Genomic DNA, 15,812 nt, shown 5'->3' with positions numbered 1-15,812 from the left:
CACATCCAAAATATATATATATATATATCAGGTTTCTGTAAGCCACAGTAACCCTGCTGTGCTGTGAAACACTGGAATTCATTCATTCTGTGTTTTTCTACCTGTTCTCCACTCTTCCTTCATCTCTCCTTCCACATAAAATATATTTTTAAAATGTCACACAGATGAATGAAATACGAGCTTTGTTATTAAGATACATCCAGTCTAACTCTGGGAAAATACATATAAATAAATTTGAGGAAAGAGGATAAACTCAGGGAAAATAAATACACTTGAGGAAAGAGAACTAGTAGCTCAAAGTAGGATGTGGCATATGTGGTAACATTTCCCAGAAATCATTGGGGAAAGCTACCGGAAGAAGGCGGGTTGGGGAAGACAGATGAGATTTATGCTGAGCCATGCAGAGGACCTGGAAGTAAGAGACAAGCTAACTGTACCTGAAAGAAAAGGACTCCCAGTAGGGAAAAGGCTAGAAATATTAGGGAGAAAACAATTAGGTCCAAACAGAAGTGGTTTAAGGGAGGAATTGAAGATACCACTCAGGCACAGGAGTTCCTGAAAAAACAAGGTATGGGGAGGACTGAGATGACAGCCAGGGGTGAAAATAAAGATGAAGGGTTAATTTTGGAGCAGAGCAGATTTGAGAGGAGACGCCCATACGCCAAAAGCCAACACTGAGATTTGAAGTGGTTTCCTTCCTGCACCCTGAAATGTGGGGAACAGTCTGCCCTGGCCTTGAAGCAGCTCACAGGTGGCAGGGACAATATACGCCTGAAGACCCGCAGTGTCCTCTGGGGACACAAGGAGGGGCGTCCTACCCAGGGGTGGCCGGGGTCACCACGGTCTCTAAGGGCGTTGGAACCATTGGAGAGGAAGAGGAGTGGTGACCTTCACACACTCTGACTTCTGGGGGGGCAGCAGGTCACAGCGTGGAATCCATCCGCACAGAGTGCCAGACATGGCGATGGAGCCAAGAGCAGACACCTGAAACCTCGTCTGAGAGAGGAAGAGGAAGAGGAAGAGCGGCAAGGGGAAAGTCACAGGAAGAGGAGCTTGCAGCCTCTGGAAACACCACAGGAAACAGTTTCATCAGAGAAAGGAGAAAAAGGGTCTGAGAAGATAGCTCAGTAGCATAAGTGCCTGCCTGGCAAGGGCAAGGTCCTGAGTTTGATCCCTGGTACCAAAAATAAATAAATAAAATTTAAAAAGGTAGATAAGAGAAAAAGTGTTGGGAAAAGGACAGGCAAAGTAGCTGGAGAAGTGACAGCCATGGTCCAGGACAGAAGGACAGAGCGGTGTCTGGGAAGAATGGAGGATGCGGTCAATATGTTGGGTCACGAAGAAAAGACAAAAGTCAGCCTTGGAAATGGCTACAGGAATTGAAGGGATGGGGCACAGGGATGGAGGAGGACAGTGTGGCAAAGAGGGGATCTGACTCAAGTGAGGACAGGTTCAGTCCCTGCTCCAGGAGGAACCCTAAACCCTTGGTGTGTTTTGTTATTCGAAGTGCCCTGATAGATTGGGCAGGCCACACTAGAGCAGCCACCACGTGACCAGGGACCAGGGACTTGGGATACTTCTTGAAGGATGGAAGGAACTAGAAATGGCTGGCATGGACCATCCTGGTGGCAGAATGGGAGCCCGGAAACACTGGGTGCTGCCATCTGGTGAGCTCCTGGGCTGGTGGCACTTTGTATACAGTCACACATCAGTGCTGGGACAGGAATGCATCCCTCAGGCACAAAGCTTCATCTCGGCAACCTCCAACTCCTAGATGCGCTCCTGCATTCCTCCACCTTTGGCTGGTTCTGATCTGTATCTTTTTACCGTTACAAAAAAGTATGATTGCAGAGCCTTTTCCTGAGTTATGTGAGTTATTATGCAAATTGCCTGCCCTCGAGGGGTCTGAGAGGTTCACCCCGCGTGTAGCCAGCTGGTGAGGAAGGACGGTGGCTGAAGCTGTGTGTGGGCAGATATGGCCTTGAGCTGGAACTTGGCTCTGACCTGGTGAGCAGAGAGCTCAAGGAGATACTTGAGAGGGAAGCAAGGGCAAGCGTACGTTTGCCTCAGGAGAAGAGACCCCTGCATGACCCTGCCTGGGAAGGGCTAGGATGGAGACTGCAGCCCTAGACAAGGGCAGCCAGGTCATGAGGGACCGGAGGAAACTGCCTGCCTGCATCTAGAGTGAGGCTGTGAGCAGAACAGATGAAGGAGCTCAGCCGTACAGGCTGGGCCTCGGGTCTGAGGTTGTGTGGTTCAGCGAGTCAGACAGAGTTAGTTGTATCAACAACTAATACCTTGGCTTCATCTCTGTCCCTGGAATCTGAGGGAATTTCCCATGGTTTAAATGTTACACTAATTCTACTTGATCATTCATTCATTTGAATTGAGATTCTTTAAACAATGAGCTATAAGGCCCAGGAGAGAATTCAGTGGCACACTGTGCCTGGCAAGTGCAAGGTCTAAGTTCAATTACTGGTACCAAAAATAAAAAAAATATATATTTAATTAACTACAAAATGGAACCATAGATAGTGTCTCTGGCCTTCCTGGGAGTCCAGTTCCCACTATGGAACTAGAATAGAGTTTATAGAAAAGCTCCAAGAAAAGGGTTTGGGGAGAGATACCTCAGTAGAATAAGTGCTTGCCTGGCAAGTGCAAGGTCCTGAGTTTGATCCCTGGTACCACCAGAAGAAAAAAAAAAAAAAAAGAAAAAAGAAAAAAAAAAGAAAAGCTCTGAGAGGATTGGGGTTGACTTTAGCCCCCAAGCCTTCCTCTGAGAAAATGAGGAAACAGGCGGGGAGGAGGGGGAGAGCCCTGGTTTCTCAGGGGAGGCGGCTAAGGGTAAAACATAAGTGAACCAATTCAAGATGGGGTCCATGGGCAAAGAAGCTATGGTGGCCGTGTGTGCCTATGCGGGAGAGACAGCTGGAAATCAGCAACCCATGTTTCGCTTCAATGTCTCAGGCTCGATAAGGGCCCTGCTGTCATGGAGGGCACCAATGGGCTGGAGCAGGCTGAATGTAGCCATCTGATCAGGGTGCAGCCCCAAGCCAAGAGGCCTCAGCAACACCAGAACCCCTGTCCCACTAGCTCTGCAGCTGGTACTCACCTCTTCTTACAGGCCTCGCAGTGCTTGGCCAAAATATTAAAACACTCCTAGAGTGGTTGGGACAGAGCCGTTCCAATTCCCTCAGACATTCCCTCTTCCCCAGCCTCCCATGGCACTGGTGCTCTAGGGAAAAGGCCGGCAGGGGCCTCTGGCCTCTGCATTAATAGGCCTGTGTTCATGAGAATGGCCAGGTGCCCAGACCTAGCAACTGGTAAAACCAGATCCTCCACAATCTGTGCAAATTGGGGGTTTGTCCTGGGTGCCTTGGTCCCAGATACCTCCTCTTCATGGTCATCCTGAGCCCCATGGCTGTCTGCAGAACCAGAGGGGCTGGAGGTGCCACCTTCGACATCCTCCATGGCATTTTCTTGGACCGTGAAAGCCTGCAGCTGTCAAGCAAGCAAACAAGAGAATACTAAGCACACCCTTATTATTATAACCATACTGCATAAGATAAAGTCTCTTAAGTGTCAGCTGTGACCCATTGTGGTGGCACTCGCCTGTAATCCCTGCACTCTTGGCTGACTCAAGAGGATTGCAAGTTGAACCTTGGCAACTTAGTGCAACACTATTTTAAAACAACTTAACTGTGTATTTGAAACTGGTCTAAATTTGCTTGTTGTTATTTCACATTATCTCAATCTAAAAAAAAAAACAAAAAACTTTGAATAAGTATAAGGAAATTAGCACAGGAAGGTTAAGAAATGTGTCCAAGACCACACAGCTGGTAAGGCATCTAAGTGACAGAATCAGAGTCAAATCCGGGTGGTCTGAGTCCAGAAGGTACAATGAAAAGAAAGACACCCCTCCCAGCTGGGCAACTGTACCTTCAACAGAGCCATGTGACATAAACAGACAGATTTCTATGGACAAAATTAACTAAGAAAGACTAAGTTCTTTTTTTTTTTAAATCTTTTATTTATTGACTTATGTGGTACAGGATCTCACTATGCATCTCAGACTCACAGTGATCCTCCTGTCTCAGCCTCCCCAGCACTGAGATTATAGGCGTGCTTCACCACACCCAGATTCAGTGGCTGGCAAGGTATACCTGGGGCTCTGGGGCTGGTGTGACATGTAGCACTAGGGATGGAACTCGAGTCTTTGCGCTTGCTAGGCAGGTGCTTAGACCACTGAGCTATCTCCCCAGCCAAGATTAAGTTTTCTAACACAAATATACTTTCTAAAATAAAATCATGAGTTGGGTGTGGTGACACATACCAGTGATCCCAGCTACTTGGGAGGTTGAGGCAGGAGGCCAGCTTGGGCTACATAGGGAATTCACACCCAGCCTGAACTACATAGTGAGATCCTGTCTCAAGCCCTCCCCCAACCCCTTGAGACTAGAGATTTAGCTCAATGGTAGAATGCTTGTCTAGCAAGTACAAGGTCCTAGGTTTAGTCCTTAGCACTGAAGAATCAGAAATCCTAAAAATTCAAAGAAAATAATCTAGGTACAATCCTAATTCAGTTGGGCTAGTCTTACCCCAAAGTTTGAATGTGATGCAAATTGAGTATTTCTTATCTGAAATAATTGGGACTGGATGTATTTAAGATTTGTATTTTTTTCTTCAAATTTTGGCAATTTTGCATGTGCATGGCACCCAAGCATAAGCACAAAATTCACTGTGTCCCATAAAAACCTGATACATGTAGCCTGCTGGTAATTCAATGTATTTTTATCATTAAACTATACCTGCAGGTTGTTGTTGTTGTGTTGTTTGTTTTGGTGGTGCTTGGGATGGAACCAAGAGCCTTCACAATGAACTACATCTCTAGACTTTTTGTTCGTTTGTTTTTTTGTTTGTTTTTTTTATTTTTATTTATTTATTTGTGTGTGTGTGTGTGTGTGGCCAGCTCAGCCCACCAGGGGGCGGGGCTGGCTGGCATGTGGTGCTGGGGGATTGGACCGCGGTCCCTGTGCTTTGCCAAGCCTGTTCCAAGTAGGTGCTCCAGACCACTGAGCCATCTCACCGGCCCTGTTCGTTTGTTTTGAGACAAAGTCTGGCTAAGTTGGTAAATTGCCAGGGCTGGGATTGAACTTGCAACCCTTCTACCTGCGCCCCCTACCCTGTTGGAGTTACAGGCAGGCGCCACCACATTGGCTGCATTGAGACCACAACTCATCACATGAAGTCAGGTGTGGGCTTTCTCATTTACGGTATCATGTAGGACCTTGAAAAGTCTTAGAGTCTAGGGCATTTTAGGTTATAGATGCTTAAGCTATATTTCTTTCAAGTTACTGTGAGGCTTAATGCCCTCAAGCCACTCTCTCCTAGAACAATTCTACAGGAGCACCGTAAATTAGGCATTAAAAAACCTTCGTTTCTTTAGCAAATCTGCACCTAGTATCTGGAGGGTTGTAACCAGGGGTAAAATTGGCAGTACACATGGCCACATTGTTTAAATACTTAACATTTGTAAATCAAACCAAGACAACTCTTAAACAAAATACTCTCTAGCCTCCTAGCTGATTCTCATAATGTAGTAGAAAATTTAAAAACTTGCAGCTTCATAGTTGGGCCCCTGGACTCAGTTAGCCTTGACTGACTATGCTAGCTGAAACTCAGACATAATTTGACCCAGCTCTTTTGGATCACATTCACACTATAGTCTGCAGGCGTATCCTGTTTGCTGGTCTATTTCTAGGTCTTTCTACCCAGGACAGAGCAGCCCAGTCAAGGACCTGCTTGACTGACTGTGCTTGCTGGCTGGGACCTCACTCTCCCTGTCATTCCCACCATATCATAACCAACCCCCTCTAACTAAAACCAGCCCAGAATGAATCTGCTTAGCAACGGATGACTAGAACGTATGTAGCCAATTACAGAGCAACCTACCATCAGCTTTTGTACTTTCTGCTTGCAGACCATATGTAAGTTTCTGCTTTACCCTAAGTGAGGGCTGGTGATTTGGAACTGATTTCCACCAGCCTGCAGGTGTAATAAAGCCATTGCCTTCCAAGCACCTCAGTGCTATGTCCTCCTCTCGGTTTGGTCCCAGATTCTCCAACTATACGAACCCAGAAGACACACACAGGACTTGGATTTTGAACCCAGCCTTCCAACTTCTTACGAAGTGGCCTCTGTCTCCCTTCACTATCTTGGTCTCTTCCCAGTTAAGGAAATACATAAGTGTTCTCTGCTTAGTTGTTGTCTTTATCATATTTGAGGCCAATAACCAACACAGATTTTAGAAAAGTAGAATTTCATCTAAAAGTACTTCCAACCTTTTAAATCACATGTGATCACCAGGTGTTTTGGCGCACACCTGTAATCCCAGCACTTGGAAGGCTGAGGTAGAAGGATCTTTGCAAGTTCCAAGCCAGCCTGGGATACAAAATGAGCTCAAAGCCAGCTTCAACTACATAGCGAGACCAATAAATCAATCAATCACATGTGATCTCAGTTTACTCTTCTTAATCCTTTGCCCTAATGAGGAAAACAAAGAATCACCCCAAACAGCATTTCTGTGTCATAACTAGACTCTGGTGTCCTCTGGGAGGGTTACTCTTCTGAAGTCCTCCTTGCTTTAAGTTAATATTAATTAAACTTTTGTTTACTCCCTGGATAAATTGATATCTCAGGAGCAGTTGAAACAAAAGGAGGAAGTGGCTGAAACTGGTATTTGACAAAAGTAGGAAATCACCAAAACATATGAACTGAATGGTTTGAATTCATTTTCTACTTTATCTAATTCCCTGACACATTCTGAAACTAATGTAATAAAACCTTACAACTTTAGAATACTGAAGAAAATTAGCTTTCTTTTAGAAACAGGGTCTTTTGCTAAGCTGCCCAGGCTAGCCTTGAACCCATCATCCTCCTGTTTCATTTGTTAGTGTAGCTGGGATGGTCCACACAGGCCAAAGTTTTTTGGCTGGCTAAAAAACTTTAAATATCACTAAAAAAAAATAATAAAGCTATGATAAAATACTTTTATGTTTGATAACCAAACAACCAAGTTCAAAGCCTTACCTATCATTGCCTGCCTACCCCTGGTGACCTCCACACACCCTCAGTAGGCTTCTGGACCTCAGAGTCAGTGTGTTTGCAAACATGAGTGTTGTTATGTAGTAAATGGAGGGCCTGGGAGTAGCTCTACTGAAAGAAACACGCTTGAGGCAAGGCACCGGGCTGAGCAATGAGCTGGTTAAGCTGTGCAGGAACCTGGCAGGCAAAAGCTAAGTAAGCACAACTGGAAAACAAGCTTAGCTGAGGGAAGCAGGCTAAGTCTGGCCACTATCCTTCCACTTTTCCATCAAACTGCTTCCCAGGGCCAGCCAGATAGCTCAGCGGACTAAAGCGCCTGCTTAGGCAGAAGCAGGGACTGGGGTTTGATCCCTGGTGTGCCGTGGTAGTGCCGGCCCCACCACCTGGGTGCACTGAGACCTCGACTGAGACTGGGCATGGTAATGTGCGCCTGTAATCCCAGCACTTGGAAGGCTGAAAATAGGAGAATCGCTATGAGTCCAATCTGTATAGTGAGACCCTGCAGACCTCGTATTAAATAAATTAAAAAAAAAAAACCCAAAAAACTTCTTCCCAGTCTATTTCTCCTCTGTTTTTTCTTCTTGATTTGCTCTGCTAAATAAAAGCCCAAGAGTTCCTGGCTCGGGGCTGCTCTCTGGCAACTCATGCTGGGTGCTCTCTTCAGGACGGTCCCTCGGCCTGCTCTGTGTTCACACGCAGGCTCTTCTCTGAGTAACCTTCTCCTCCTCCCACGCAGCCATAGGCACGTACAGTGAGTCAACACCTCATCACCCCCCCGTACCCCTCAGCTGCGTTTCCAGGAAACCACCCGGTGCCCCACAGTGGGCGACCTGAAACCCAGCCCTTACCTGGGATTTCCGATGCTTGGCTCGAAGAATAAATGGCTTAATCAGAAGCATCCACGGCACAGAAATCAAGGCCATGATGACAAAGAAGGTTTGGACTTCTTGCTGCAAAGCCAAGAGATCCTGTCATTTGAAGGCAACCATGAAGCACACTTTATACAGAGGCCGATCAAAAAAATAGTGTGTACATCCCTAAAAAAATTATGATAGCTGGGGGCTGGGGAGATGGCTCAGTGGAATAAGAGCTTCCCTGGCAAGAGCAAGGACCTGAGTTCAATCCCCAGTTCCACCAAAAAAAAAAACAAACCAAAAAACAAAAAAACAGGTATTTCTCCAAACTTTTGGGGGCCAGGGAGATGGCTCAGTGGAATAAGCGCTTCCCTGGCAAGAGCAAGGACCTGAGTTCAATCCCCAGTTCCGCAAAAAAAAAAAAAAAAAAAATTATGATAGCAAGAGATACACTGTCCCCCTCAGAAGGCTCCTCTTTCAAGGCATCTCTTCAATTCCTTCACAGCTTAAGAGTTTACTGCTCAGTCAGGTGCCCAGCGTTGTTCCATCATGCTTGCCGCTTTCTGAAGAAGTTCTGGAAGTTCTCTTCCATGACTTGCCGAGGTATGATTTTAAATAATACAGCGAATGCTACTGCTGAGTTCCATCCCTAGAAAGGTGGGCTCAGGGCCAGCGAGATAGCTCAGCAGTCTAAAGCGCCTGCTTAGGCAAGCGCTCAGGGACCACGGTGCGATCCCCTGCACCACATGCTGCGCCAGCCCTGCCTCCAGGGTAGGCTGAGCCAGCCATAAAAACATAAAAAGGGGGCTCAGTAGCTGAATGGATAAAGAAAATGAGGTATAAATACATGAAAGAATATTATTTGGCCTTAAAAAAGAAGGAAATCCTGTCATTTGCAACAACATGACTGAATCCAGAGGATGTTTTATTAAGTGACATAAATCAGGCACACAGACGCAAATACTGCATGATATCACTCATGTGTGAACTAAAATGTTAAATCTGTAGAAATAAAATAATATTGCCAGGGGCTGGGAGTGGAAGTGGGGTGAAGGGAAGAGGAGATATGGGTCAGAAGGTACGAAGTTTAAGTTAGACAGGCGGATAAGTTCTGGAGAACTATTGTATGACATGGTAAAAAAGATTATGAAGATGCAAGGTGAAGTATGTGTTAAATAATTTGCTTTAATCATTACAATATATATCAAATTACATCCCATCGTAGGTACAATTTTGTCAGTTAAAGTATACATGACCCATATAACCATAAAGGTTTAGTGTCACTAGTAATCAAAATAAAAATATAAATGACAAAAAAAGAAAGGTGGAGGGCTGGCAAGATAGTTCAGCAGTCTAAAGCACCTGCTTAGGCAAGTTTAGGCAAGCATGCAGGGACCGCAGTTCAAACCCTGGCACCACATGCAGCACTAGCCCCGCCCCCGGGGTGGGCTGAGCCAGCCACGAGAAAAGAAAGGTGGTCTCATAGAAGCATTACAGTGTGTCTCTATCCACCTCATTCGTGGGATCTAGTGTCCTTTACCCACCTCTGGCTCTTCCCCGAAGCCAAGATGACTAAGAGGTAAACATTTTGAATCAACTTGGGATATCCAGGCAGCCAATGACAGTGTAATGAAAGACACTCAGGAAAGAAGACTTCCAGAACTGCTTCAGAAAGCAGCACGAGTGATGGGATAAGTTTGTTCAAAATGAGAGGGCATTAGTGGCAATGTCTCTTTTACTGTAATAAATTATTTTACGGTAACATTCACAGTCCCTTTCAATCACACTTCATAAGACCACAACACTCAGTTGGGTCATTTTGGCAGGGTTTTGAGAGATGGAAAGCATTCTGAATACATCCACCCTCGCATCTGGAATATTCCTATTATGAATAGAGGAACAGCAGTCCTGTGATCCAGTGTCCAGGGTCCAGTGTAGGTACCCTAGGTGCCCTCTGTGTGTTGCATCTCATTATATATTGATACCGTTAGAGCAAGAAGCACATATAAAGTACATTACAAATGCAGCTCACTCTTCCTTACTCCTTGGGCATAGCTAAGTTTCTGCATTAAAACTTGCAGCAGATTCTCTGACTGCATCAGCCACTCTATAGCAACCAAAGTTTGCAGGTCACTTTAAGTCGCAATGTGTAATCAGCTATTTTATATTCCCACCACTCAATAATCATCTCTGCTTTCTTGCCCTTTCCCTCTCAAGAGAGAGAAAACCAAAGCCCACCTAACTTCCCTTGCCAGGGTGAGACAGTCACCTAATACTACAGCCTTGGGACAACCAACAGGGCCTCAGCATGGGTTCTCGCTACAGGCTGCTTTGCAGTGTGGCCTCCAGGGGGTCCCCTGGTCTCTGCTGAGGGCCAGGCACAGCCCCACTTAGTGCCCTGCTGATTGCTTCCTTTCCTGTCCTCAGATTCCCACATCTCCCATACCCCGATTCCACCTTCTCAGGGTGACTCAGCACTGCTCTGGTTGGCAGACCCGAGGGCTGTTGCCTGAACTGAGAATGCACTCGAAGGCCAAGAAAAGAGCGGTTCCCTGGCCTGTGAGCTCTTCGGCTGTTCAGACCTGCTCACAGCCTGGGCAAGGAAACATTTACAACCCCTGTGCAGCCAGATTTGCCCTGGGTCCTGGGATAATGCCCAGTGGCACAGCGCCTGCTTGGCAAGTGCTCAGGCCTGTGTTTGATTCCCAAGATTTGCCTGATAACAGCCGGAACATTTTATCTGTTCAATCTTTTACCTCGCTCTGTTTTAAATGCTCAGAAGAAGGAAAACAGATCTCGTGGCCGAGCTAACTTGCCCTCCTTTCCTCTGCCCTCAAAGCCTCCTCACTGCCACCTGTCCATTTCTATAACAAGGGGATGCGCAAAGCACCCATAGGTCCTTGCATCATAATCAAAGCCAGCAAGAGCAAGTTAGGAAAAAATAAAAACCCCCGCAAGCTAGGCAGGGACTTTAGTAACTGACATCATCTCTTCCAGCTGCATGACCCTAAAATGAGGTTATAGAAATCTCAACCCGTGCCAAGGTCATGCACCTTCATCCTGGGTGGTGGGAGAGCCAGCCAACTCCCACTCATGTTTTTAAATAGAAAAAGGCTGGAAAAGCCATTCATGATGGAGTGCTCAGCGCATTTCGCAAATAGGTGAGGGCTCAGGTATCTAGGAAGGCAGTTAATACATGAGCCGTGCAGTGAATCTGAGTCCCCTGTGTAAAAGAGGGCCCTCAGGGGCCTACTTCCTCCCTAATTACTAGTTAGCACTATTCCTTACAAAAAGCCCCAGCACATGGCATCTCTACTTATTTGATGCTTCTGCAGGGGCGGAGAAGGCAGCAACGACTCAAAACACTGAGCATGTGTGTGGCCGGGCGAGAATGGGCGTTCTGTAGCGCATCTGGTCGGGAAGCCCACTGGCGAGGACCTCTGCCCTGAGGCCCACCTGGCCTCGTGCAGCTGGCCACAGTGCTGATCCCAAGGGACTGACGAGAAGGGAAACCCTGCCCTCAAACGGCATCGTCCAGTTCACCACCAGAGAGCTTAGGGAGGAGATCAACCTGTGTGGTTGGAAAATTACTCCCTGGGTTCTTTTTTTTTTTTTTTTTTTCCTGTATTTCAGGGAAGGGTCTACAGGGTGTTCAGGGTCTCGCTACTAGGTCAGATTCATAGTGATGCTCCTGTTTACAGCCTCTCAAGTGCTGGGATTAAAAGTGCACGCCACCATGCCCAGTCTCAATCGCCATCTCAGCATGCCCCGGTGACAGGGCCAGCACGACAGGCCTGGGGACCAAAACCGTGGCCCCTGCTCCTGCTAACAGGCCCTTTAATCCACTGAGCTATTTGGCCAGCCCTTCTCCTTGGGTTCTTTTTTTTTTTTTTTTTTTTGCGGAACTGGGGATTGAACTCCGGTCCTTGCGCTTGCCAGGGAAGCGCTAATTCCACTGAGCCATCTCCCAGCCCCTCTCCCTGGGTTCTTGTTACATCTTTTTCCACAGGGACACTGAAACTTGTCCCAAATGAAACCAAAAAAACCCTAGGTGTTCTCTCTCCACAAGCTCTACATCCACAGATTTAACCATCTACAGATCAAAAATAGTTGGCAAAGGAAACTGCAACATCACAAGCCACATACAGACATTTTCTCTAAACAGAACAGCACAGGAACTATCTCTATGGTGCTGCCACTCTGGAAGGCCTCAGGAGTGATCAAAGATGACTTAGTCTAGGGAGGATGTGCTGAGGTTATGGGCTCTTGAGCACCCATCTGTCTTGGTGTTCTGGTATTTTGGAGCCCAACAACCATGGACACCAAGAGACAACTATGATACGTGGATAAAGGAGTTGAAAGCAGCAAAAGGAGTAAGAGTGGCACCCAAGCCCAACTGTTCAGATACTTTGCCCAAGGGAGAATAACAGAAGATGCCTAGAACAAAAACCAAACCATTCATAGGACTCATAGATTTCCAGAAATGTGCTACCCTTGTGAACAGAGGATATTCTCTTCTCGATTCTAGTTCAATTTTCTCTCTGGTGAACCTTAGCTAGAGTTTGCCTTTTGACTAAAAGGTCATTAAGAATTTCCAGGAGCCAGGCATAGTGGCATACACCTGTAATCCCAGCACCGGGGAGGCTGAAGCAGGAGTAATGCTGTGAGATCAAGATGAGCCTCAACTACATAGGGAGGCCCTGTCTCAAAAAACAAAACAAAGAGCTAGAAGGAGCAGGGAAGCAGGGAGGAGATGAAGGAAAAAGACAAACTGAGATATGTTGTGTGCATGTACCAATTTCCCATCATGCACCGCAAACCTGTACTAATAAAAAGAATAAATGATCATTAACTATTATGGTACTAGTCAGAGCATCTTATAGTTTCAGGTTTGAAGAATTATTATTTTCTTTTTTCATAGCACATTTTCAAATGCCCAGCAGCAACCTCAACAGGAAGGGCTGAAGCCACGCCATAGCCCTCTGGGATTAGGCATTCATTTCATGGAACTTTTTGGGCGTTAAAGAACAGAACAAACTTCCACAGTGCTAAGACAATTCAGTCTTGCAAAGGCCAACTCTCTACAATACTTGGGCTGAGACAGAATGCAATTAAGTGGGTACAAGAAGAACTCTTAAAAATAGAAGTACCTGGTGTTCGTACAGGGGCACGTTGGAAGAGTCGCTGTAGTCAAACAGGAACATGTTAATGAAGTGGATGAGGATGCTCGGGGCGCTGCGGGATACGTGGGCGTCATACTGACACCATTTGAAAATGATCATGAAAACCAGGTACCCAAACAGGGACAGGATGAAAATCATCTCAGGGATGAATTGCAGAATGATATTGTGAGTCTTTCGGAAGTATCTGGGGGTGGAGAAAGCACACGCAAGATGAAACATCCAAGGAACATTAGGACTTAAGTATGCGCCCAAAGCACACGGTGTTCGCTTCCCTTTTTGGATGCAGCCAGCAAGCAGCGCCCCCCCCCCCCCAGCATGCAGCCCTGTGTGCCCAGGAAAGTGCTTTGCACAAAAGACTCAGAGAGCCAGGACCTAGAGGCTGAGGGATAAGCAACAGCCAGGCCCAGGTACGGACAGGGTGATCCAGCTTCCCCTGCACACTTTGTTCCTATGAACGCATTTGAGGGGAAAAGGCTGCAATAACGGAGTCTAGAGGCTTTTGTTCCAGGACTGCTCTAGGCTGAGCCAGAGAACAGGCCTGTGGGTCAAATCGATCTCATCCCTTGCTTTCTTACAGCCTGGAAGTTGAGTTATTTTTAATTTCTTTTTTTTCTTTTTTCTTTTTTTTACATTGCAAACTTTATTGATCATTCACATATCTGTGTTTCCGCAATATCACAATTCGTGCATTTATACATATTTTTTTTCAACAAATAATACACTGCATATATTCTTCTTAGTGGTTAATTGCTGTACAAGATGCAGATTAATGGAATAAGGATTTTTTTTGTGTGTGTGTGTGTTTGCTCCTTGAATGCCTTCAGGGCACTTTTACATGGCTGGAGTGTTGTGGGGATTGAACTACAGCAAACTGAGGCTGCCAGCATTGTGGAAGCAGCCACTTAAAGAACTGAGCTAGGGCTGGGCCCCCTTAATTTCTTTTAATATTAGAGAGCAGCAGAAGATCTCGTGATACATGAAAAGGATGAGAACCCGACACGGACGTGTGCACAGGCACCAGCCACAGTGGCTCCTCACGTGTCCTCTGTGGCTGATCTCACGCTACAAGGCCGGGGGGGGGGGGGGGGGCGCGGCTGCAGCCGAGACTGGAGGATCCCCTGAGACCCACACAGCCATACTGTCTACAAAGGAAGTTTGCCGGTTTCTGCTGCAAGATAGAGTCCTGCAACCCTCCAGGGAGTGCCCCCCCCCCCGAAGAGTGGCTGTCAGAAAGGGGCTTCATCTCTTTTGTGCATTGAGTTTGGGGGAAAGGGAGTCCTTCGATCAGCAGGACCACAGCTCAGGGGAGCCGGACTGGTCATGAGACAGTGACCATGCCAGGGTGACTTCCCACTTCATCCTCACGGCCTTTTCCAGGAAGTACTGGCAGTCAGGCGCTCACTGATGTCTTGTTCTGGTTTTCCAGATTAGAACTGAGCTTCCATGGTCACCATGTGCCTGCCTTTGACCCATGAAATAGGAACAGAAATCGAAGGGGCCACGTGTGTCACCCGGGGGGGGGGGGGGCAACTTAGAAGACAATGAATTACTTGCTGCCCTCCTGTAAGGCAGCTAGCAGGGATCCCAGGAGTGACCACCTCTCAGCCTAGGTCCCTCGTAAGGAGCACAGGAGCAGAGGCCCCTCCAGCTCATGACGGCTGTGTCTCAGTCATAAACCACTGAGATGTGAGATGTTTATCAGCCAATCACTTAACCCCATTCCACGCACTCCTAGTCGACAAAAAAGAAGTCAGACCCATAGAGCAGCGAGTCTGTGGTCACACAGCTCCTGGGAGCAGGAACCAGGATTTCAGTGTCAGACTCCAAACCCTTCATCATTTCTGTGGTGACCAACAACCCCGCCAACTCCTCCCCTACAGAGCAGGGAAGATCTCAATGGCACCGGAAGTCAGCGGGTGTCACTACAAAAGGTCCACTGAATGGGCGCATCTGACGCTATTTTGAAGCATCTATACTTCCAGCACCCAGAAGTTTCAGGAGCTTTCCAGTGAGGGAGCATTCAGGCCTGCAGGAAGACCAGAGGAGAGGGGCTGCTGCCAGGGAAGGAGGGATTCGAGCCTGCCTCAGTTCCTGAATAACTGTGTGGCACTGGAGCCCAGAATCGCATGTCCCTCTTGGCCCATCAGGTGGGTGTAGCCCAACCCAGGCCTTCCAGGTGGGGAGCACACAGGGTGTGTGGGCTTCCCATCCTCTTGCTGAACCCCAGGTATTTCTGATGTGAGATGAGGTGCACTCACTTTGAACAGACTCTGCTCAGCAGAAGCAGAGGCACCCCTGTTCTTAGCCAACCAACTTGTCCCAGTTTAAGCCAAGACAGACAGAAGTCCAGTCCCTGTAGGAAGGGGACCTGCCAGGAGGGACACAGGGCCTAGCGGTGGCTCTGCCACTCTGTCACTTCTATGTGACCAGACTAATGGACCAAGGGTGGATCGGAAAACTTACACATGATTGAAGAGGCTGAGGACAACTCCAAAAACCATCTGGACAATTCCCAAGATAACTGACATCTTCATTTTATAAGAATTCAAAAAGGTGAGCTTGTTTGAAGCCAGGTTCCAAATCTGGACAAGAAACATGACAGAAAACACAAAAGATGGAGTGTATAAATTCTACTGGCACCAGGGGTTTTGGCACAATTTTCTTTTCTTTT

The 15,812-nt window shown here is 47.0% G+C and overlaps 1 protein-coding gene across 4 annotated transcripts in view; it reads right to left on the bottom strand.

The window, feature by feature from the left end:
• Atp6v0a4 (ATPase H+ transporting V0 subunit a4) overlaps nt 1-15,812 on the bottom strand; it is a 113,613-nt gene that overhangs the window by 5,790 nt on the left and 92,011 nt on the right. For all 4 annotated transcript variants that reach the window (XM_023712863.1, XM_023712864.1, XM_004629050.2 and 1 more), the window contains 4 exons: nt 15,605-15,723; nt 13,109-13,325; nt 7,953-8,054; nt 3,391-3,501 (listed from right to left, as the gene is read on the bottom strand). In XM_023712863.1, coding sequence (XP_023568631.1) covers nt 3,391-3,501; nt 7,953-8,054; nt 13,109-13,325; nt 15,605-15,723 — 549 coding nt within the window. The remainder of the gene's footprint in view (nt 1-3,390; nt 3,502-7,952; nt 8,055-13,108; nt 13,326-15,604; nt 15,724-15,812) is intronic.

The sequence above is a fragment of the Octodon degus genome, unplaced genomic scaffold (genome assembly GCF_000260255.1).
Source record: "Octodon degus isolate 3935 unplaced genomic scaffold, OctDeg1.0 scaffold00027, whole genome shotgun sequence".
NCBI classification, from domain to species: domain Eukaryota; kingdom Metazoa; phylum Chordata; class Mammalia; order Rodentia; family Octodontidae; genus Octodon; species Octodon degus.
Note: the sequence above shows the minus strand (reverse complement) of the source record. Positions and strands in the feature narration are given on the sequence as shown.